Source organism: Anomaloglossus baeobatrachus, chromosome 4, assembly GCF_048569485.1.
Source record: "Anomaloglossus baeobatrachus isolate aAnoBae1 chromosome 4, aAnoBae1.hap1, whole genome shotgun sequence".
Classification (NCBI taxonomy): domain Eukaryota; kingdom Metazoa; phylum Chordata; class Amphibia; order Anura; family Aromobatidae; genus Anomaloglossus; species Anomaloglossus baeobatrachus.
Genome location: NC_134356.1, coordinates 495,328,639 through 495,352,047, shown reverse-complemented (window position 1 = coordinate 495,352,047; position 23,409 = coordinate 495,328,639). Strand labels below are relative to the sequence as shown.

At 41.4% G+C, this 23,409-nt stretch overlaps 1 protein-coding gene across 1 annotated transcript; it reads left to right on the top strand.

Moving 5' to 3' along the window:
• Positions 1–399: 399 nt before the first annotated feature.
• On the top strand, positions 400–16,882 carry LOC142302569 (uncharacterized). The gene is made up of 3 exons (XM_075343675.1): positions 400–427; positions 15,377–15,524; positions 15,661–16,882. Exons 1-3 carry the CDS (start codon positions 400–402, stop codon positions 16,838–16,840), a joined length of 1,356 nt encoding a protein of 451 aa, XP_075199790.1. The 3' UTR covers positions 16,841–16,882.
• The last annotated feature ends 6,527 nt before the right edge of the window (positions 16,883–23,409 follow it).

Genomic DNA, 23,409 nt, shown 5'->3' with positions numbered 1-23,409 from the left:
TAAATATGTATCACTTATAGTCAAGTTTTTTAGCATCTAGACCTGCTGTATTAAAATAATGATATATATTTATGTCAGGAATGAGCAGAGGAATACAATGCAAGAAGAAGGAAGGAACCAAGAGTATAATGAATAAAAAAAAAAGCAGAAAGGAAAGAAAAAAAGAGCAGCGTGAATAGGAAAAAGATACAAAGAAGTTGGAACAGAGAGCAGATCAAGTAGAAAGAGGAAGCAAAGAGGAAAGAGCAGAGAGCAGAGTGAACAGAAGGAAGAAGCAGAGAGAAAAAACAGAGAGCAGAACAAGCAGAAAATTAAATCGGTAAGGACAGAATCTGAATAATACCGTTAGGCGGTACTGCCAGACATGCAGCAGGAAGTCACGAGCCAGAAAAAGCTAACATGATCTTGTCTTACATCAAAGGAACAGGTAAGTATAATAAAATACATATTTCTGCCTGTAACAATTTCAAAACTCTTCTTTCCATGTGATTTTAATTTGTTTGTTATCACTGTGGTGTATCACTGTATATCTGTCCTGTGACAACACTATAACTATTATCCCTGTGCTGTGACATCACTGTGTATATTATCTCTGTTCTGTGACATCAATATGTTATTTCCTCTACTGTGACATCACAGTGTTTTACTATCATTGTACTGTTACATCACTGTTTATTATTCCAGTTCTACAAAATTACTCTTTATTAGAGATGAGCCACCCCCCTAGAGTTCGCGTTCGGTTCGGTTAGTCGAACAGAGGCTCCGTTCGGCGAATGTTCGGCGAACGTTCAACGAACCCCTTCGAACCCCATTGAAAACATTGGCAGGCAAACACAAACACATAAAAACACATTATACATGTACACATACAGTTAATAAACATTGCCATAACATTTACAGGTCCCCGTGACGCGTCCTGCACTCTGTCTCCCGCTGCTTTTCCTTCTGATAATCGCTGCGTCCTCCCGGTAACCAGCACTGATGATAGGATCTTCCGTGACGTCAAAATAGCATGTGACTAGTCACGTGTGTATTATCTCATTGGCTACAGACTGGTTACATGGCTAGACATCATGCTAGGTCCTGTCAGTGCATTGCTCCGGTACGCGGTGCTCATTTGTGCATCTCCGTGTACAGGCGAGATGCTCTGGCACATGGTCGGCTTCCCCGTTCCTGCATGTGGGCGCTCTTTATAGAGTCAGCCCACATGCAAGGACTGGCTGCCACAGCTAGTGAATTGTGGCACCGGGAATCACGTGATCAGAGCACCATTGCTATAGTAACCCGCCTGTCAGGTTGTTATTGCTACGGTGGCAGCAGTGACGTCACCGCTTACAGCCCGCAGCTTCTGCTCACTCACTGAGTGATTAGACTGAACGGGGAGCAGCAGCGTCTTCCTCCGGTGCAGTGCTGTCTGATGTAGCAGAGCTGCATGTGTTGAAGGAGAAATAAGACAGACGACCAGGATCGTGGAGGGATGAGAGGGAGAAATAAACATGGAGTCTCTAAGTGTATCTGTGTATTTATTTCTATTAAAGTATTTTTTCTCTGTGTGGTGTCTTTTTTTAAACCCTTTAATGGAGATTCTTAATGGCCGGGTCAAACTTGCCTGACATTAAGAATCTCTGGCTTAATACTAGCTAGTAAAACAAAGCTAGTATTAACCCATTATTACCCAGCAAGCCACCTGGCTTCAGGTCTGCTGGAAGAATTGAATACAGCGCCAGATGATGGCGCTTCTATGAAAGCGCCATTTTCTGGGGCGGCTGCGGACTGGAATTTGTAGCAGAGGGGCCCAGAAAGCTCGGGCCAACCTGTATTGCGGATTCCAATCCCCAGCTGCCTAGTTGTACCTGGCTGGACACAAAAATGGGGCGAAGCCCATGTCGATTTTTTTTTTAATTATTTCATGAAATTAATGAAATAATTAAAAAAAGGGCTCCCCTATTTTTTTTAGTTCCCAGCCAAGTACACATAGGCAGCTGGGGATTGGGGGCATACAAAAATATGGTGAAGCCCATGTCATTTTTTTGGTGGGCAAAAAACTCCTGCATACAGTCCTGGATGGAGTATGCTGAGCCTTGTAGTTCTGCAGCAGCTGTCTGCTCTCCTCCATACAGACAGACAGCAGACAACAGCTGCAGAACTATAAGGCTCAGTATACTCCATCCAGGACTATATGCAGGAGTTTTTTGCCCCCTCAAAAAATTATGTGGGCTTTGCCATGTTTTTGTATGCTAGCCAGGTACAGCAGGCAGCTACGGGCTGCCCCCAACCCCCAGCTGCCTATTTGTACCCGGCTGGGAACCAAAAATATAGGGAAGCCCTTTTTTTAATTATTTCATGATTTTCATGAAATAATTAAAAAAAAAAGACGTGGGCTTCGCCCAATTTCTGTGTCCAGCCAGGTACAACTAGGCAGCTAGGGATTGGAATCCACAGCACAAGGTGCCCAAGCTTTCTGGGCACCCCTGCTGCGAATTGCAGTCCGCAGCCACCCCAGAAAATGGCGCTTTCATAGAAGCGCCATCTTCTGGCGCTGTATTCAACTCTTCCAGCTGCCCTGGTGACGTGTGGTTCGCTGCGTAATAATGGGGTTAGGGCTAGCTGTATATTATCAACTGGCCCTAAGCCCAAAATTCATGATGTCACGCCAATATTAGACATGGCCACCATGAATTTCTAGTACAGATAAAAAAAATATAACGCACAGAAAAACATTTTTATTAGAAATAAAACACAATACAATTAGTGACTCCATCTTTATTGAAATAAAGAACCCCCCTCCGCAGTAATCCTGGGTCAAGTGTCCCGCGCTGTCCAATCCGGATCCAATATCATCTGATGGGTTTGCTGGAAAGCAAAGCTATCAGATGATGTGTTAGGTTCAAGGGCCTGAATCACATGACACAGCAGCTGATTGTATAAACGGCTTTTACACAATCAGCTGATGCATCAGTGCAAAAAAAAACAACAACAAAAACTACACACTTCTGTGCAGACTCCTGTCCGACAGCAGCAGTTGATAGTTTAGCCGGCCAGGTGGTAAAAAAACAGCCTCACCGCTTGACTTTTAGTGTCAGCTGATTTCATCAGATGACTGCATCAGTTGATCATCGCTAGGTCTGAGAGAGAGAGAAAAGAGAGAGAAAAGAAAGAGAAAAGAGGAGAGAGGGAGAGAGAAAAGAGAGAGAAAAGAGAGAGAAAATAGAAGAGAGAGGGAGAGAGAGAGAAGAGGAGAGAAGAGAGGAGAGAAGAGAGGAGAGAGAAGAGCGAGAGAGGAGAGAGAGAGAGAAAGAGAAAGAGAGAGAGAGAGAGAAAACAAGAGAGAGAGAAAACAAGAGAGAGCTCAAGAGAGAGAACAAGAGAGAGAAAGAGAGAGCGGAGGGAAGAGAGAGATAAGAGAGAGAAGAGAGTGAGGAGAGAGAGGAGAGAGAGAGAAAGAAAGGGAGAGAGAGAGAGAACAAGAGAGAACAAGAGAGAGAGAGAACAAGATAGAGAAAGAGAGAGAGGAGAGAGAGGAGAGAGAGAGAGAGAGGAGAGAGCAATGCAGCCTCATTCCATGAACTGCTCCGATTTTAGAGGTTTGGCCCGTGGCTCACAGCTGATGTCTGGCTCCTCCCCTCAGTGCATAATTAAATTAAATTATAATTATAAATAAATAATAATTATAATTTAAAATAAATTAAATTCTTTACCGGGGCGGCTGGGACTTGAACTCGTGAACTAATGCTTCTTAGGCAGTAGCTCTAACCATTGAGCCACTGCCTTTAAAGAGAAACATAGGAAGATTTGGTTATCTTGACCTCTGCAGTGCAGAGTGAAGTCTCCAGTGACAGTGTGAAGCCCCACAGGTGATGTGTAGCATTACCTTCAGGGACACCACGTGGGATGGTCTGGTCACAGGTAAGTTATCTTCTTTGAATTTTTGTGACGCCACTCTCGGGACTGCGGTCAGGGGACCGCCGCTGCAGTTAGGTGACACGTGGGGCTGGTGTTGTGTGCAGCTGGGTGTCGTGGCCTCCCGAGAGTGAGGCAGGCCCCAGGGTCCAGTTGGAGTGCGTTTGGAACCACAAGTAGCAGAATGACTCAGGCACAGTCCAGACAGCCTTTCAGGGTTTTTACTCACAGTTGATGGCAGGGTGAGTACCCTGGCGTAGCTGGGTTGAACCAGAGGAAACCAGGCACTCCATCAGGCTGACTTGTGAAGGTGACTACCAACTCGCCCTCCTACCCTGGCGTTTTTGGGGTGACCCCAACTTGTAGTACTGCTGGGGTCACCCAGGGAAGTTGCTGCTGCCTATTCTCCCCTCGTTTCGGCCCGTTTGCTTGTAGCCTGGACCAGGTCACTCCGGCTGCTTGTCTCCTGTGATCTATGGGCCCTCTCTTTGCTATGTGGCTCTGGACTTTGTATTGTTGGGTGGAGGTTATCAAGTACTTCCTCCACCTACAGGTTGAGCAGGCAAACTCAATGGGCTCCTGCTCTGGGAACCTGTAAACCCGTGCGTGCCTGGTATCTCCCTGGCAGTCCCCGTACTCAGCCACCCCTCTGCTCTTTCTAGCCTTGGGTGGATTTCGGGTGGCACTACCAGGTGACCGATCTCCCCCGTCGGTAGCCACTGCACGTGCGCTGTCAGATTGTGTCAGGCTCTAGGGTCTGCTTCTTGCATCTGCTCTCCCTGAGCTGCACTCACTAACTGGCTCACTACTCCCTCCCCACTGTGCCAGCCTACGCAACTTAGCAACCAGGCTCTCTACCACACCCCTTGAGTGGACATGGAGGCCACGCCCCCTCTTGGATTCCCCAGGGGTCCCTATCAAAGGTAGATGTGGGAGACCTGATTACTATGCGCCTGTGTAATCACACCTCAGTCAGCCTTCTGGATTACCTGTACTGTACTGCCCCCAGCATCGGTGCAGTACTCAGTGGTGCCTGACCAGGTCAGGGGCGCCACAACAGCGTGCCTCACTTCAGGTGCTTCGTGGAGAGCACACGGAGCGCTCGTGTTCTACGGGGCTCCCTGGCATCTTCATGTAGCAGAGCTGACAGTGTCGTGTGGATTACTTCGGACCTGGATTGTTGTTTGGGGACTAATAAAGAGGTAAATGAGGGGTTTTTTTGTCTTTTATTCCAAATAAAGGATTTTTCGTAGTGTGTGTTTCTTTACTTTCACTTACAGGTTAATCATGGAAGGTGTCTCGGGGAGACACTTGTCATGATTAACCCCGTTATTACCTCGATTGTCACCGCACCAGGGCAATTGGGGATGAGCTGGGTAGAGTTCCGGGACTGCCGCATCTAATGGATGCAGCAATTCCGGGCGGCTGCTTGGTGATAGTGTTAGGGTGGTGGGCTCCCCATAACGTGGCGCTCCACATCCTGACAATACCAGCCTCCAGCCGTGTGGCTTTATCCTGGCTGGTATCAAAATTGGGGGGAACCGCATTTTTTTTTTTAATTATTTATTTATTTATTTTACTGCATGATATAGACCTGTCCACCAGCGGCTGTGATTGGTTGCCGTGAGACAGCTGTCACTCATCATTGGGGCATGTCTGACTGTAACCAATCATGGGCGCCAGTGGGCAGGGAAGGCATGGAATACCTGATTGAATAATGAGGCGGCAGCCATTTTCAAAAGAGGAAAAGATGCCGCAGATTTCTGACAGCCGTGCAGCGAGACGCCCGTGATCGGTGAATAGGAAAGAGAGAGGGATTGTGCTGGGGATGCAGGACGGATGCAGATACGCAACGTGCGCACATACTTACTGTGAAAAGCCACGCTTTTGGTGATCGAACCATTCTCCAACGTAACTCGAACTGCCGAACTTTAAGCAAATCATTCGAGTTTGTCGAACAACTCGAACACTGCCCAAAATCACTCGAACATGAAATTGGCGAACCGTTCGAATCGAACATCGCTCAACTTTACTCTTTATATTATCAATTTACTCCATCATGACTAAGATTATTATCCCTGTAGTGTGACTTCACTGTGCACATTGTCTCAGCACTGTGGCATTACTGTTTTTTTTTCCTGTACTGTGTCAGGACTGTGATTGTTATCCTTGGGCTGTGAAATTACATTATGTATTATTCCTGTATTGTGACATCACTGTGTATTATCCTTATACCCTGATATCACTATGTTTATTTTCCCTGCGCTGTTACATGACTGATTATTATCTCTGTATTGTAACATCACTGTGAAGGTTGAACTAGATGGACCTAGGCATTTTTTTCAACCTAAGTAACTATGTAACTATGTAACTGTATGTATCCCTATATTGTAAAATAACTCATTGTTTATTATCCCTGTACGGTAACATCAATGTTAATTATCTCTGTACTGTGACATCACTGTGTGTATTCCTGTATTGTAAAATCACTCATTGCTTATTATCCCAGTAGGGTGACATCAATGTTTATTATCTCTGTACTATGACATTACAATTTACATTTACTTGACAGTTCGGGTTTGCTCATCCCTAGTGGTGAGCACTTCGTAGCACAAAGTGTTTCACAGAATTTTATAATGTTATAACGTTGAGCCGTGAGAATAAAAGAAAAACCACATTTTCCCACAAAAATGTTGCTTTAACTTTTTTTTTTTTTTTTAAGGGTAACAGAAGGAAATGGACCACAATATTTGTTGAGCAATTCCTGCTGAGTATGCTAATACCCCATATGTGACTACTGTTTGGGAGCTCAGCAGGGCTCAGAAGGGACGGAGCGTCATTTGACTTTTTGAATGCAAAATTGGCAGTAATTGTTAGCAGACACCATGTTGTGTTTGGAGAGTTCCTGATTTGCCTAAACAATGGAAACCCTGACAAGTGACCCCCAGTTTGGAAACTAGACCCCTGAAGGATCTATCGGTGTGGTGAGCACCTTGATCCCACAGGTGCTTCACAGAATTTTATAACGTTGAGCCATGAAAATAAAAAAATCATGTTTTTTCCACAAAAATGTTAGTTTAACCCCAAATTTCTTCCAAGAGCCATAAATTTTTTATTTTTCCATCATCATAGCTTTATAATGGTTTGCTTATTGTTTGACGAGTTGTACTTTTTAAATAAACATTTTTTTATTTTATTATTATTATTATTATTATTATTACTATTATTATATTACAAAAATTCCCAGTGTGGGGAAATGGCAAGAAAACCCTACAATTCCACAAATGTGTATTTTGTTTTTTTTAATTATTATGTTTATTATGTGGTAAAATTGACTTGGCAATATGATTTCTGAGGTCAGTACGGGTTTGTAGATACCATAGATGTATAGTTCCTTGTTATTTAAGTTGTGTAAAAAAAAATCAGAAATTTGTAAAAAAAAAAAAAAAAAAAAAAAAAAGCGCTTTTGTCTCCATGTTTTGAGACCTGTAAGATTTGCATTTTTCAGAATCTGAGGCTAGATGAGGCCTTATTTTTTTGGAACCCTGAGCTGATCATTTTTCAAATACCATTTTTGGGTAGATGCTATGTTTTGATGGCCTCTTATTGCATTTTACTGCACTACTGCGGCCACCTAAAAAAAACCGTAATTTTGCCTTTTTGAATTTTTTTTTCTTATACTATTTAACGATCAGATTCATTTATTTTATACTTTGATGAATCATACATTTCTGAATGTGGCAATACCAAATACGTAAAATCAAAATAGTGAGCCGGAGTATGAGATGGTATACATGCAACTTTTAAGCTCATGTTCACACTGGCCATAGGAGAAAGAAAAACCAAAGACAAAAATAATATGGACGTTTAAAAGCATAATGTATATAAATAAACATAGGGTACTAGGGATTATTTATATGCACTATGCTTTTATTCAGTTACAGCATGGTATATGGTATATTATTTTTGTTTTTGGTTTTTCCTTGTGCTATAGCCAGTGTGAACATGAGCTTACAAGCTCTATGTATACCATCTCATATTCCGGCTCACTTTTTTGTTTTTATGTAGTCTCTTGTATTCAGTACAAATAGGGTGTGGGCCTCCCTCTCAGTGACCTGGGCATTTCATTCTGTGCATCCCCTGACTGTGTGTCCTTTTGGGACCCAGTTACTCTCGCCCCCTATTCAGATTGAGGCCTATTTTGACCCATGGTAAGGTTTTAATATTAGAGAGTGTAGGTACTATCCTGACTGGGTACACCTTGTCGCGGTGGGATGGCTTTATGCTTTTTTTTTTATCAAAAACAGTGTTTACTAAGTACCCTATGTTTATTTATATGCACTATGCTTTTATTCAGTTACAGCAGGGTATATGTCCATATTACTTTGTCTTTGGATTTTTCTAATACCAAATATGTGTATTTTATCTTATTTTCTTTTATTGTTTTACTTTCAATAGGGCAAAAGAGGGGGTGATTTGCACTTTTGGGTTTTTTTTCATATTTTTAAAAACTATTTTTCCCACTATTTACTGTTTTTACTAGTCCCCTTAGGGGACTTGAAGCTGCGATCATCGGATCACTTGTGCTATACAGAGTGGTGCATCAGCACTGCTCTGTAGAGCAGGAACGAAGACTTCCTATGGCTACCGGCTCGCATTCAGGCTTCCAAGAAAGTTTGCCAGGACAGAGACAGGGGTCATCAGCTTACCCCTGGCTGTAATGACAACCCAGCATTGCCTGGAATTCACGTCACGGTGCCGCCGATTGGAGCGGGGAATGACGTGCTCGCCGCCAATGTGTGTTAAATCCCGCTATCAGAGATTGACAGCACGATTTATCTGGTTAACACCAAACTGCCTGCCACTGTTAGAGGACATGTCAGCTCATCTGATGTGCAGGGAGAGATGCGGGCTTGGCGTGTGAGCCCGCATCAAAGAGAAGATCATGACCTATGATGTACCAGTGCGTTATAGGGTGAAAAGGGTTAATTTATTTACACTATCTAAATTAATTTATATTTTTGTCTTTCTTTTTTAACTGAAGAAATGTGCATGTGCACTTTTGTCATTTAAATGTAGGACAATTTATCATAGTAAATATTATACGATTTGACACTGATGTTTTCCATTTGTGGTATATGGAGGCCTAGATATTCTGTGAAGAAATCATTACCTTTGTCCAAAATATAATAATAAACTTTACAGAAATATTTAATAAATTCAATTTTAGACATTTTTGAATAAGGGAAAATTATTACCTTTATCATGGTAATGGAACATTGATAAATTCTGAAAGCTTTAAAACACTTAGGTATGTGTAATATTAAAAAGCTGTCAAACTGAAACATTGCCCCAGCATTATAAAGCATTAAGAGGGGAAGCTTCAGCCAGTCTGAAATCTACTCACACAAATGCAGGTCTGGCAAAATTCTACTTACAAATCACTACTCATAAATTAAAAAGTTGTGGCTCAACTTTATATGAAACTGTATCTATATTACATAGACTATGTATCTTTTAAATCTGTATTAAGATTCAATATGACCAATGATATATAGTTTTTTTCACTGCAAAGCAAACATTTTAAGGCACCTTTTTCACGTATGATGAACATTAGTTTTATATACAGTATATATTTATACAATAATGAAAATGCTGAAAAAAAGTATTGACTATTCACAAGTAGTGATGAGCAAACCTAAACAGTAATGATGGAGGTTTGTATCAGATAACTAGTGTCCAGTGTTCAAATCCTAACACAAACTTCTCATTGAACTTTTATGGTGTGGCCACTTTCGCAGCCATCACAACCATGTAAAGTATTGGCATGGCTGTGATTGACTGGCCTACATGTCCTGGCCGGTGGACAAGTCGCTTTTCGAGTAAGAGACACTTTTAGGTTACTCCTCTTACTTCTCTCTCTGCATACTAATAAAACAGGCTTGGTGTGGACACTCTGTACCAGTCTCTGTGGGGATACTCTTAAAAAAGGCTGTGTAGCCACTTTGCATCAAGCTCTGTGGGGGTACTCTTAAAAAAGGCTCTGTGGGGATACTCTTACAAAAGGCTGTGTAGTCACTTTGCATCAAGCTCTGTGGGGGTACTCTTAAAAGAAGATTATGTGTGGAAACTCTTAAAAAAGGCTCTTACTTCCTAGCAAATTAGAAAAGTAGTCGGAGGCTGAAGTCAGACAGCAGTCACTTCTGCTTTTGATGACTCTTCTGGCTGGGGTTGCATGAGCCAGCCACCTGGTACAAACCCAGAAGGGGCAGAGATTAAGTGCACTGATGCCCTCCCACTTGTTCAGTTTAAGGCAAAGGACGTGGGAGGACTAATATAGATGGTCAACGGACCACCACAGCAACTTTCTGATGATAATGATGAAACACAGGTGCCAACTGCTGTGGCTTTCTGCAGTGCATAGACTGGCAACGAGGAGTGGGTAGAAGATTATGAAAAGGGATGATGAGATCCTAGAACCCACATGGAGTCAAGGCCATCCAAGTGACTTGTAAAGTTTGGGAGAATAGGTGGCTGTTACGTTTCACCAGCATCACCATGGTGCAAAAGCACAGCAGCCAGCCCCTTTTCAGTTGGTCAGCTGCTATGGCTCACAGTGTCAATGGACTGAGAACACCAAAGAAGGTCCCTCGTGTGGCATTTTTTCAGGCAATGTGCTGACAACAAGACATGGGTTGTTTTTATGCTGTGCCATCAGAACCTGAAGCGAGGCATAAATATTATTAGCCTGAGCACCACCTGCATGACAAGGCATCTGAATGCAAAGAATGAGCTGCAGTATAGTACACTCCTGAAAAAGCATAAAAGATCTGTGGCATCTCCTGCTCCCTCTTCTGCTGTGATCTCTCCCTTTTTCTCCCCCTCTAGAGAAACATGGCCTCCCGCAAAGAGGGGATGTGACAGCACCACCATCAGCAGTGTCACTGAGCATCTCCCCACCATTTTATGGAAGTGCTCAGCTGTCCATCCAACAAATATTTGAGAGAGAAAGTATTCCCTTACTCAGCCACGATCCCTCAACCTGATGGCTCTCTTTGGAAACTCCTGGCATTTGTAATGCTGCCATTCCAGCCGATGAAGATGGACACATTTTAAAAAAATTGTTTCATTCTCTATCCCACATTGCATTGGTCACAGTAAACCTAGGCAGGGACCATTATATCTCTCTAACTTACTCCTGGGTAAATGTAGTGATGGCTCAGTCTGGCGCATGTCCTACTACCACTACTGACGATTGTTGGACATTTCTCTGGTCGTGTTGCTTCCTCCTTCTACTCCACTTACTTCACCTTCTCCTCATCCATCAGCATAACACCTGCATGATGAACTTCAGCACAGCCAGGAGGAAATGACATCAGGCTGTTCTGTAACTCATCTTTTTGAGGGAGAAATCTCACATTTCACAAGAGCTATAGATGGGGATTGAACAATAGACTGATGAGTAGTTGGTGCTGCTGAACCTTAAGCCTGGTAGTGTGCGATAACGAGTGAATTCTTATAGCAGCTCTGCGCCTAGCCAGTTGGATGCACATCCCTTACCTGGTGCGTGTGCTGAATTTGGTGGTGCAGAGGTTCCTGAAAAATTCTTAAAAGAGGGCAGAGCTGCTGCAAAAAGTGTGGGTCACCTGTGCGCACTTTCAGCAATTTTACTCTGCTGCTGCTCACCTCTCTGTGTTGCAGCATAACTTTTTTGCCTTCCCGCTCACTGCTTCATATGCGACGTACCTACAAGGTGGAACACTATCTTGCATATACTGGATAGATTGCGTGAAAAGCAGCAGAGAAAAGTGAACTACACCACTTCACGACCAATGAGTGGGCCTCCAAATAGGACGTGTGTGCTGCTTTGACTACTCTACAAACATTACCAGCACTGATAAGTGCATAATCAGCATTACTTTCACACTTCTATGCTTCCTTGAGGTGATGATGAATGAGGAGAAGATACAGGAGGAAGAGGAGGAGGAACAGGGACCATTCACATGATTATTAGGCCAGTGATCAACACCTGGATTGGAGGGTGAGTTCCTGTACCAACAGCAGCCAGGTACACAACTGTCCAGCCAGGGGACATTTTTTGGAGGATAAGGAGAAACTATGTTTACAGCAAGGTGGTACCCAAAGCAGTTCACGGGCATCACTGGAGCATGGCTGTGTGGAAACAGAAGACACAGACAATACATCTCCCATCAAGGACAGCTTGTTTTTACCTTTGGGCAGCTTCGTGTGTGGCGCCCTGGACTAGCCAGGTCATTACAGGTACTACAACATACAACCCCACCCTGAGACAGGCACATCAGCCAGACACAAAATCCTTGTTGCCTCCCTCCAGGGGCTGATGTCCACACCAGGTGGGGTGGAGCCAGGCGGTTGGCCCCACCCACTGAGGAGTTCACAGTCCTGGAGGCGGGAGAAGGAAGTCAGTGAGTGTGGAGTTCAGTTAGGGAAGTGGTAGGAGAGGAGCAAACTGACCGTGTCCGGGTGTGTGGCCCGGGCACTAAGAGCAAGGTTGGCAGACGGTGGTGGCCGTCTGCAGGAGAGGCAGATCAATGCAGAACCGTAGGACCGGGGACGGGCGGTGGCCTGCCGGTACCGAACCGGGGAGCGAAGTGAAGCCAGCACACTCAGGCAGGGCCTACGGACCCCGACCAGGCTTGGAGTCGCCATTAGAGGTCAAATCCGTCAGTGACCGGAACCCCAGGTGTTTCCTAACAGCCAAGACCCGCAACCGTCCAACCAACAGAAGGAAATACAGCTACCACCACAGCTAGAGTTCCAAGGGCCAGAGCCTGCAGGCAAAAGGGCTCCTCTGGCACATATACACGCTGGGGAGCGGGTTACCGGTGGGTTACCAGTGGGAATCCATCGGGACCGAACATACACAAAGGTGCAGGGAAAGGCAGCCACCACTAACCGTCCAGGAGAAGCCACAGCAGCCGGCTGCAGGACCCGTCCATCCAGCCGTTTGGTTTACCAGAGACTTTGCGTACATTTGTGGCTGAGTGAGTACAACCCTGCCATCCGGCACCGCGCTGCGCAGTCCAGGCGACCCTGCACCTTGCCAACCCTGCCTCCCCGTCATCTCACCGGGCCCCGGGACCACTAAGCCCTACCCACGGAGGGGGAAAACAACATCCCAGCTGCTCCCTGCCATCTCTCCTGGGATCCCCGTCACCAGCAGCGGTGGTGCCCAACCTCACCACAACCCGTGGGTGGCGTCACGGACCAAATCCCCAAACAAAACTACCCCCTTTCACTCACGGGCGAGGAGTGCCCGGATCCGGCCCACCTCTCGAGCCACCGAGCAGCCATCGCAGCAGCGCCGGACCCGAGCGTTAGCGAGCACAGTGCAGCGGCATCCTCCCCACCCGCGACACGTGCACATGAGCGAATACATGCTACTGTGCTTCCAGTGCTGATCACTGGGTGTTCACCATGTTGGATCCCCCTACAAGGACAATGTGCTTTCCCTAATTCCGTCACTGGAGTGTGATCAGAAAATGTAGGAATACAAGCGCATGCTGGTAGACACACTACTGATGGCATTCCCACCTAACAGCAGGAGCGCATTGAAGCACAAGACAGACAAATAGGAGGAAGTCTTCAATGCAGCTGGGGCACTAGCATCACCTCAAAACGGAGGGGTAGCCTAGCCAAAATATGGAAAAATGCCCTCGGCATACCACAACATCCAGAACTATTATTTGATATGGTCCGTATTAACAAGAGATAGCATTTCAACAACATGATGGAGGGGTATGTGTATACATGTCTTTTTGTACTGAATAATGGGTCTGCCTCATTTAATTTCTGTATGTCCAATTTGGAAACATGGCCTGAGCTTGCACTTTATGCCTTTGAGGTGCTAGTCTTCACTACAACAAGTGTATTGTCGGAAACATGTGTTTAGCAAGACTGGGGGTATGATCACAGACAGGCACACCCGCCTGTCTACAGCCAACATGGGTAAGCTCACATTCATGAAAATGAATCAGTAATGGATCCCGTAGGTCTTGTCTGTACTTTTGTACAAGTATACCAGCAGCACCTAGCAATTATTATAGTCCACCACAGTTACTTTGTTTTGGAGCCTTCCCATATTAAGGCTAGCGCCACACATCCGTGCCTCCGGTACGTGTTTGGCATTTTTTACACGTACCGGAGACACGTGCTTATGTTGACACATTCCTTTTAATATAAATAGCCTCACGTCAGTGTTTTGGCACGGAGCGTGTGTCCGTTCCGTGCCTACGTTTGACCGTGCCGAAAAAGCGCTGACATGTCCGTTTTCCCCCGGCATAACGTCCTCACGGATCCATTAAATCCTATGGGTCCGTGTTTGCACGTACGTGATATGGATGGCCTCCGTATGCTATCCGTGTGGTCCGTGTCCGTGTTTTAAAATTCAAAGTTGTTACAATTTCAAATACTTTCAGGTGGCGTAGCTAACATATTTTTTTTGCTCAAAACTTACTTTGCATTTGCAGAAGGAGTGAGCAAGCAAGCAGTTGTATTTCTGTGTAGTGAAAGAACTTTTTTGAGCACAATTTCTGCTTCCAAATATAATAATGGCTCCACGGGTGGACACGGAGAAACTGATATCAGCTGTCGAGACTCACCCACCTTTATGGGATACACGTGTTGATGGTTACCATGACAGACTGACAGTTGACCGCCATTGGCTTCAAGTTGCTGAGGAAGTATACCCCAATAATGCATGGGATAGATGTTCGCCTTCAAAGCGTGCTAAATATGGTAAGTTGTTATATTATTTTTATAGAGGTTTTTTTTGAATATATATATTTTTTTTTTTTTATAATTGCAAACTGTGAATGTTTTGTTATTGTAATGTTGTTTTTTATTAAAATTAACTTTGTGAAGAATTGTTATATGTATTAATCTATTTATTGAGTTAATGTTAAATTTTAAAAAAGGTTACCTAACATTTCTAAAGTTCAAAAATTCAAAGTAATCTTTAATTAGTAATATGATTTTGAATTCTTCATGAAGTTAATTAATTAACAGATAAAACTGTCATGTGAATTTCAATTCCATGTTTTATTAGTCTAATTTTTGTATCCCAATTTCTAATCATGTTTGGTTAAATTTTTTTTTTTATTTTTTTTAATAACATTTCAATATCATGACCTAAATTAATAAAATAATATTTCTCTTTTTTTTTGCAAATTTTGCTTGTTATTAAAAAAACAAACCTTTTTAAAATCTATATCACAATTACTTCCAAGATAATTTCTGAGAAATATTATTTTGTTATGTATGAATGTATAAAAATGCTTTATAGTGAAGAATATCTAAAATAATGAATTTTCCTCTAATGTATTTGTCCACCTTTATTATTTAAAATTGTATATTACATTTAGCAAACATTATTATCATTAATGTGTGCAGAATTATGCTGAATGTTGCAAGTGACATATTTTGTTAAATTCAACAGTTGACATAAAAAGGCGTTGGCGTTCAGCACGTGATCAGTACCGAAGGGAGTACAACCCTATACCATCATCATCCAGCCAAGGCCGCAAACGCAGATATGTTTACTATGAACAAATAAGCTTCCTAGCACCCATCTTAGAAGTAACACAGTAAGTTTTTTGTTATATATTTATTTATTTATTTTTTTTTTTAACAATAATTTTTCTTTAAAATTCATTTATTTTCTGAAGTTAATTTTAAAAATATAAATGTTATGATTGTAATATGTTATCTAATTTAATATAGAACGGAGGATAATCTAGACGATTCTGATGAACAACCAACAGCTGGTCCCTCTGCTACAGCCACCTCAGCATCAGAACAAGAACCTGGCAGAGAAGACAGTGAAAATCAAGAGATTCAACAAGATGCAGCAGCAGCAACTGAATCACATGATGGTGGGACAGAGAGTGCACAAACCAACAACCAAGGCACATCAACACAACAAACAACAACACCAGCAACACAATCAACACAAACAAATGTACTTCCACGTTTTGCACCACAACCTCTCCGTGCAAGAAGAATCCGCAGACCTGAGGAAATACGATCCTTACCGGAAATAATTGACACACGCATTATTCACATAATGAACACTTTAATTCCAGAAACAGATGCCGAGCGTTTTTGTCGGTCTTTATCTACTAGCTTAACCAAAATTGCATCCGATAGGCAGGAACGTGTACGTGCTGCTATGCTGACCCTACTTTCAGCTAGTCAGGCAGAACAGGAACCAGTGAGAGTTTATGAGGCCATAGAAAATTGGCGTACCATTATGCAACAACATACAGTCCCAAACACAACAGACAATCAAAATACCATTTCAACACAAACAACAATGGCAACAGTAATTGTCACTAATCCAGTATTACAACAATCTGGTCAACCTTCTATTGCTTCAAGTACGGTATTCCCAACACCAATTAGACAAGGGTATGTTTCAACCAATACTGGCGCCTTAAGCACTGTACAAAGTGCAACCTCACAGCAACCCATAAACTATATGAATTTACAACCCACTCCAAGTACTAGTTACTTTACTCAACCCACAAATATTGGTGCTTTACCTAACTTGTTTCCTGGTTCAACATACCCACAATCATTCATGATGCCTCATTATCCAATCTCAACTATGTTACCTACACCACACTTACAAACATCAGTCAACTATCCTCAAGGTCAACAACATACACACACACAATACCCACTTACCCATGTAGACCCACAGGTGTACTCAACAACAGGCAATGTGTTGGGCCAAACAAGCATGCAACAGACTGTTCCACACACTACTGTAGTTAGTAATAGGAATGTTGTTCAGCAAACAACTGCTTCCATTCCTGAAAATACTATTTCTGAGGCCACCCAAAACAACATACTCAGCAACACTCAGGTTACTTCCCTAGAAGATCTTGTAGACTTATGATACACATTTTTGTTAATCTTTACATTCAACCAACAAATATGATGAATGGCCCAAAAAAAAAAAATATGGTTTGCAAAAAATGTTTAAGCTCGGAGTCTTAAAAATAAAAAAAAAGGCATGTGTGATTATATTTTGTGCCGGATGACATATATGTTTTATGCCATGGATATGTTTAATTTGTTATGAACACATTTGTACCCAAACAATTTGATAGGTAGATGAGTTCTTATATTCTCAAAACAAAGTTTGCAATTATTATGTCTATGTAAATGTCCAACATGAGACCAACATAATTGGTCGAAAATTTCTCAACATTGTAAGCAATGCAAAAATTTTTGCAAGTGTACTATTTTAAGTAAAGTATATGAAAAATGTTTAAAGAAAAGAAACAAATGTTAATTTTGTAAAAGTTTCCAGAAGATGAGCAAGAAATTATTTTTTTTTTTTAAACTAAAAAAGAACATCATTACTTTTTTGAATAATAGGCATATTATTAATAAAAAAAAATGTTTTCAAAATAAAGATTCTGTTTTTTTTTTAAATTTATATATAATATTGCATTTTTTCCATAGACGATTAACATTATTAATTTTGTAAGTTTAAACAAACAAAAAAAAATGATACTAACACAGAAATGTACAAACACATACATACAACATTCAGAAATCCATGTTGTTAACAGAAATGTCAGTTGGTGATTAACGCATTTTCACTTTAATACAAGTAAGCTTTAAGCTCTTAGATTGTTTAAACTAATTAAACATTTTCGTCTAAGTTAAAATAATACATTTTAACAAAAATAAACCCATAAAAATCTTAACAAACATCAATATTATTATTAGCATCAAAACAATTAAAGTAATCAGTAAATAATTTTCTGATTTGTAATCCAGATGTCACGGAATTATGAGACATAGGTTCACCTGTTGGATTAACAACATGGTTTATCTGAGATTCATCATCAACATAAGTTCCTCCTTCATGTATCCGACAGAAATTGTGAAGCACTATGGTAGCCTTGATGACAGTTTTGACAGAGTTTGGCTGCAACTGAATAGTTGTGTGATAAATGCGCCATTTGTTAGCTAAAATACCAAATGCACACTCCACATAACGTCTTGCTTTCGTTAGCCGATAATTAAAGTACTGTTTCCTGTCATCAATTGATCTCCTTGGATATGGTCGCATAACATGTTTGGATAATGCAAATCCTGCATCTGCTACCATGACATATGGTGCCAACGGTCCAGATGTACCAGGTAGGGCAACTGGGGGTGGGATCAATAATGAATTTTCTTGCAGGCGTTGGGCTAATCTTGATGAACGGAAAATACGGGCATCTGAGGCACTACCATAGGCCCCAATGTCAGCATAAATAAAACGGTATTCTGTGTCAACCAATGCCAAAATAACAACCGAAAAAAACTTATGAAAATTGAAATAACGTGAACCAGAGTTTGGTGGTTTTTTAACTCTGAAATGCTTGCCATCCAAAGCTCCTATGCAGTTAGGAAAGTCCACAGAGTCCTTGAAGCCCTTACAGATTTTCAACCAATCTTCTCTGTTTTGCTGAGGCATCATTTGGTCTTTTAAATGTTGCCATATCATGTCGCATGTGTGACGTACTATAACGGCAATGGTTGATCTCCCCAACAAAAAATCAAAATGTAACGCACTAAAAGATTGACCAGTCACCAAGAATCTATGAAAACAAGACAAACAATGATTTTCAATTATCAATAAGTTTTTTTAAAGAAAAGCAAACCAAACAAACCACAAACATTGATTAAAAACATAGATTAGATCAAGAAATATCAATTACACATTTCAATGTGAAACCAAACACATTTCAAAAAGATTAAAAAAAAATATATACCTCAGAGTCACCATAAATCTCTCCTCAGGGGAAATGGAAAGCCGCATCCAAGTGTCCTGATGTTGCAAATGAGGTCGTAAAATATTTAGTAAGTAATCAAAACTCTCAACTGACAAACGGCAGTATGAAAAAAACTTATCTGGGAAATTCCGTAACTCAAAAAATAAAGTATGGAAATGACCATGCATAGGCCGCATCATGATTAGTGGATGCACCCACAATCTGTTTCTTCTTACATTATCATATTGCAACATGTGCTGTCTAACGCCAAAACGACGAGATATAATCCAACATAAAAACACTAAGGCCTCCGTGGATAATGGCATTGCGATAAATTTGTCACAACACATAGGTGCTCCAAGGCAGAATACAAGCAGGAAACAGTTTATAGGTAACTTATATTTATGTCCTAATCACATACACCTATGTGTCATTAAATTCCAACTGATCACCATTATCTCAATGTGTGAAACATGTTAAACACGCACAAAAAACGGACTGCACACGGAACACACACTGATGTATTTCACGCACAGGAAAACGCACACACGTACACACGTATGACACACGATATGTATACGGACACTACACGGAGGGGAAAAACGGACAGAAAATACGGAACACGGACACAAAAAACGGACTACAGCACACGTACGTTTTTTAAACGTGAGTGTGGCAGAAGCCTAAAAAAATGAAAAAAAAATGTTGGTTACATCCTTCTTCTCTTCCATGTACCCCGCCACATACACCTCTACCTCGACCTCAACCTCCTCTTCTACTTGAACTTCCTCCTTCTGGTTCAAGATTAGAATTTTTTTAAAATTGTTTGTTATTTTAAAGGGGTCCTGTGTGCACTTTGGGGGAACTGTGAAAATAGGCTCTGTAGTGGCAGTATTAAAATTTTGGCTTTGATGGGAAACTCTGAAAATAAGCTCTGTTGCGGCACTCTTAAAATGTTTCCTCATTGAAGGCACTCTTAGAATTTTGGCTCTTTGGGGGAACTCTGCGCTAGGCTCTGTGCGGGCACTCTGAAAACAGGCTCTGTGGGAGCATTCTTAAAATTTTGGCTATGTTGAGCACTCGTAAAATTTGTATTTTATTCATTTACTTCTAATTTAACATGATTGCTATGGTGACAAAATTCCTTGAAGTAATTTCACTATCCACCTTTATTTTTAGGGCAATAATTCTGTTCATATCCCCATTTTGTTTCTTTTGGTAGCCCCCTAGCTCTTACTATGACTATCGTACAGTCATTTAACAGCACTACAGTTTGGGTCCCTATTGACTTCTATGGAGTTTGAGGTAAAGTTCGGGTTCTGAACCGAACATTTAACTACAAATCGTCCGAACCCGGAGAACCTGAACATCAACAGGTTCCCTCATCCCTATTTACAAGTAATCTTAAAAAATGTGCATAACATTAATAGCACGGGCTATTACAATGCCACTATAGTGCTCAGTGGAGATATTCTTAAAAAGAAATGTTTTTTTTTCTAGGAAATACCACTAACATTATATAGAATTTAATGGACTGTGCTAACAATTCTTCATGAATCCCACAGGATAAAGCTCTATATGTCTTTGTGTAAACTTGGAGGCATGTGGATAAGCCTAATGGCTCCTTAGAACTCTATAGATACCATATTTAATAACTTAAAGTATAAGCAAATTAAAATAGTTTTCTTTCATAAGTATTTTGCACGTCTTTTTATAATAAGATATTGTAAAACATGGAACAAGTTTCTATTCCAGGAATAATTTTCTATAACAAGACAATTATCTGTAATCTCTCTGTTTTATGTTGACTCAATGTCTACAACACTGCTAAATTGGTTTGTTACTAATGTTGGCTGTTTAATTGCTTTTGCTGTATGAACTTTTCTTTTTTATAGACTTTTTTTGTCTAAAAAAAAAAGGTAAATTGAGGGCAAATATAAAGAAAACAAATTCAGGAAGGGTAATAAGGAAGTGTTAAAAAAAAAAGAATAAAGAAGGAGTAGATGGGAGGGAGGCCACACATCCTCCATGATTGTCAGAGATGGAATTACAATAAAATGAATTAAGTGCAAGTCATCGGTGTGCTTAATGAAGTGAAATCAGCTCACCAAAAATTCATCGATATCCCTTGTTTATGGAAAGCCTAGTAAATAAAAGCTGCCTTTGATAGGCTCATTCTGAGATACTTGTGCTCTAATATTGCTGCTATAGGGAAGTCTGTCATCATAAAATGACTGTGTTGAAACAAAGCGTAGATGAGCCATACTCCCTTAGTATGGCCAGTTTGGTGAAACTTCTCATTTGTTTCCCATCTATCTCTGCCCTCCTTTTAAAGCCAGAGCTGTCACTCAAAGAAGAGAGTGACAATAAATGAAAAACATCTAAACAGACCATGGGTATGCTTACATATTGATCACAAATGTTAGGTATATTTGACTTTTGGGTGAAATTTCAGGATCATCTTAAAATGCACATTCCCAACTAATGATCAAAGTTTCAGTACTTTTTGCGCAACTTGCTGTTTTCTAACAAAGAGCAAATTTTCTCTTCAGGGAGGAAGGAGACAAACTCTAGGGCCACCTACTGAAAGAAGTAATCCTAAAAGTCAAGAGTGACAAAAGTGACCCTTTAACGAGGCTTGTCATATGACTTTAGTTATATCAGATCAGAACCTCAACTTCCAGACACAGTGTTTTGGGGTGATTGCCCCATTGTGAGTGCAAAGTATGAGATCTGATCTGGCTGTATGAGAACCTAAGACAGGGTCTGTGGGGAAAACTCACCCCAAAAATCCGTGTCTGAAAATTGAGGTTCTGATCTGGCATAAATCCCAAGTCATATGACAAGGCTCATTAAAGGGTCACTTTTGACTTTTAGGTTTGTTAAATCAAGTAGGTAGCACAAGAGTTTGTATACTTCCTCCCTGAAGAGACAATTTGCATATTTACCAAAGGATCTTTAAAGCTATAAGTATGCTCACTACTGGCATGTCGGATTGGTGTGTCAGTCTCCGCAAAGAGAAAACTTTTCCCCTCAGACCCCGTCTTAGCTTCTGATACAGCCAGAACAGATCTCATACTTTGCACTGTTGAGGAGGCAATCAGCCCAAAACACGGTGTCTGCAAATTACTGATGTATAGACAAACTGCATTGTGAACAGGTGCATAACTGAACATGACATAAAATACAAAAAAAGACAGTTTGCACTTTGAAATGCTAAAGTATGAAAACTATGAATGTGTAAATATAGACCTGCATTACTGCTAAGGGAAATCTAAAAAAAATGAGATATTTAGCATATAGAATCAGCCATTTGTATATCTGCCCGGTTGCAACATCACGGCATATCTCGCATATTACCTTCTGACCGTGCACCCCTGGCACAGAAGCAGGATAGTTACCCTGATTATGACATCATTGCCACTCACCATCTTAATTAATTCCTCAAACTGTTGTAAGTGATGATTGTCAAGCTGGTAGTGGTCTGGCCCCTACTGAGCTTGGTACAGCACAGGTTGTAAGTGACCATCTTCTTGTCTTCTGTACTTTCTGTAAAAAAAAAAAAAAAGCGCCAGACTGGAGAACACCTTACCCTTGGTCAGGGACCTTGCAGCGTATGGGTGCTCTGGGGAACAGTTGTACATGTTCACCCTCTAGCCCCCCCCCAACTGCCTTTGCTGTCTGTTGCGATGCTCTTGGTCTCTCTCCCTCTGAGCTTCTCTCAATGTTCTGCATGCCACCTTGCCATGTTGGGTCATTGACTTCATCGTCCATCACCTCGTCTTCTACTTTCACACTCAGTTCCTCCTCTTGACTTCTAGACTTCATCTGACTTGCTGAAATCTATGTCTCATCGTCATCCAGTTGTTGAGATTGCCATTCCCCAAAGTCACCTTCTTATGACTGACTACTCAAATATATGGGCATCACCGCAAGCAATCTCCTCATGTGCCTCTTGAACCATGCACATTAATAGGCCAGAAGAAGCTATACAGTCCCTGACAAAAGTTCTATCGCTTATCCATGTTATGTAAATAAAAGCTTATAACCTGACTTTAAATTCATCCATTGGTTTCATAAATTGCTCTTTTGAAAGCTGAAAACCTCCCAAATTTGGTTTTGGTTATCAAAATAAAGTTCCTGCAAAGCTGAAATATTGATCATTTAATGAACACAGAAAGGTCAGATTTTGGCAAGACAAAAGTTGTCGCCTTACCAATAACAAAGATGACAGCGCTCCTCCGGGTGAAAAAACATGCAATTCTTTATTTCATCAGTTGTATGACAGCAACGTTTCGACCTGGTGGTCTTTATCAAGCATAGCATATAATGGCTAATGCCCGTCTTTTTATACACACAGTGTTTACCCATTAACCAATTAGCAGAACATCAACACCCCTCATTTACATATTAAACAAACAAAAAATCGTATCTCCATAGGGATCAGTACACAGCAGCACAAATCACATTGTTAAACTAGATGAGATACAGCAGACTTGTCACAAATACATGAAACATTACATACCACGTCATACATTAGTAGTTATAAATCCACATAGCTCGCCGATCATCTCCATATGTCTGTTGCCATCGAGATCAGCCGCATAAAGTCCATTGGTTAATACATATCACATGTGTTTCACAGCAAATCACAGCGTTGGAAGCATGGATATACGCTCATATTCCTACAGTC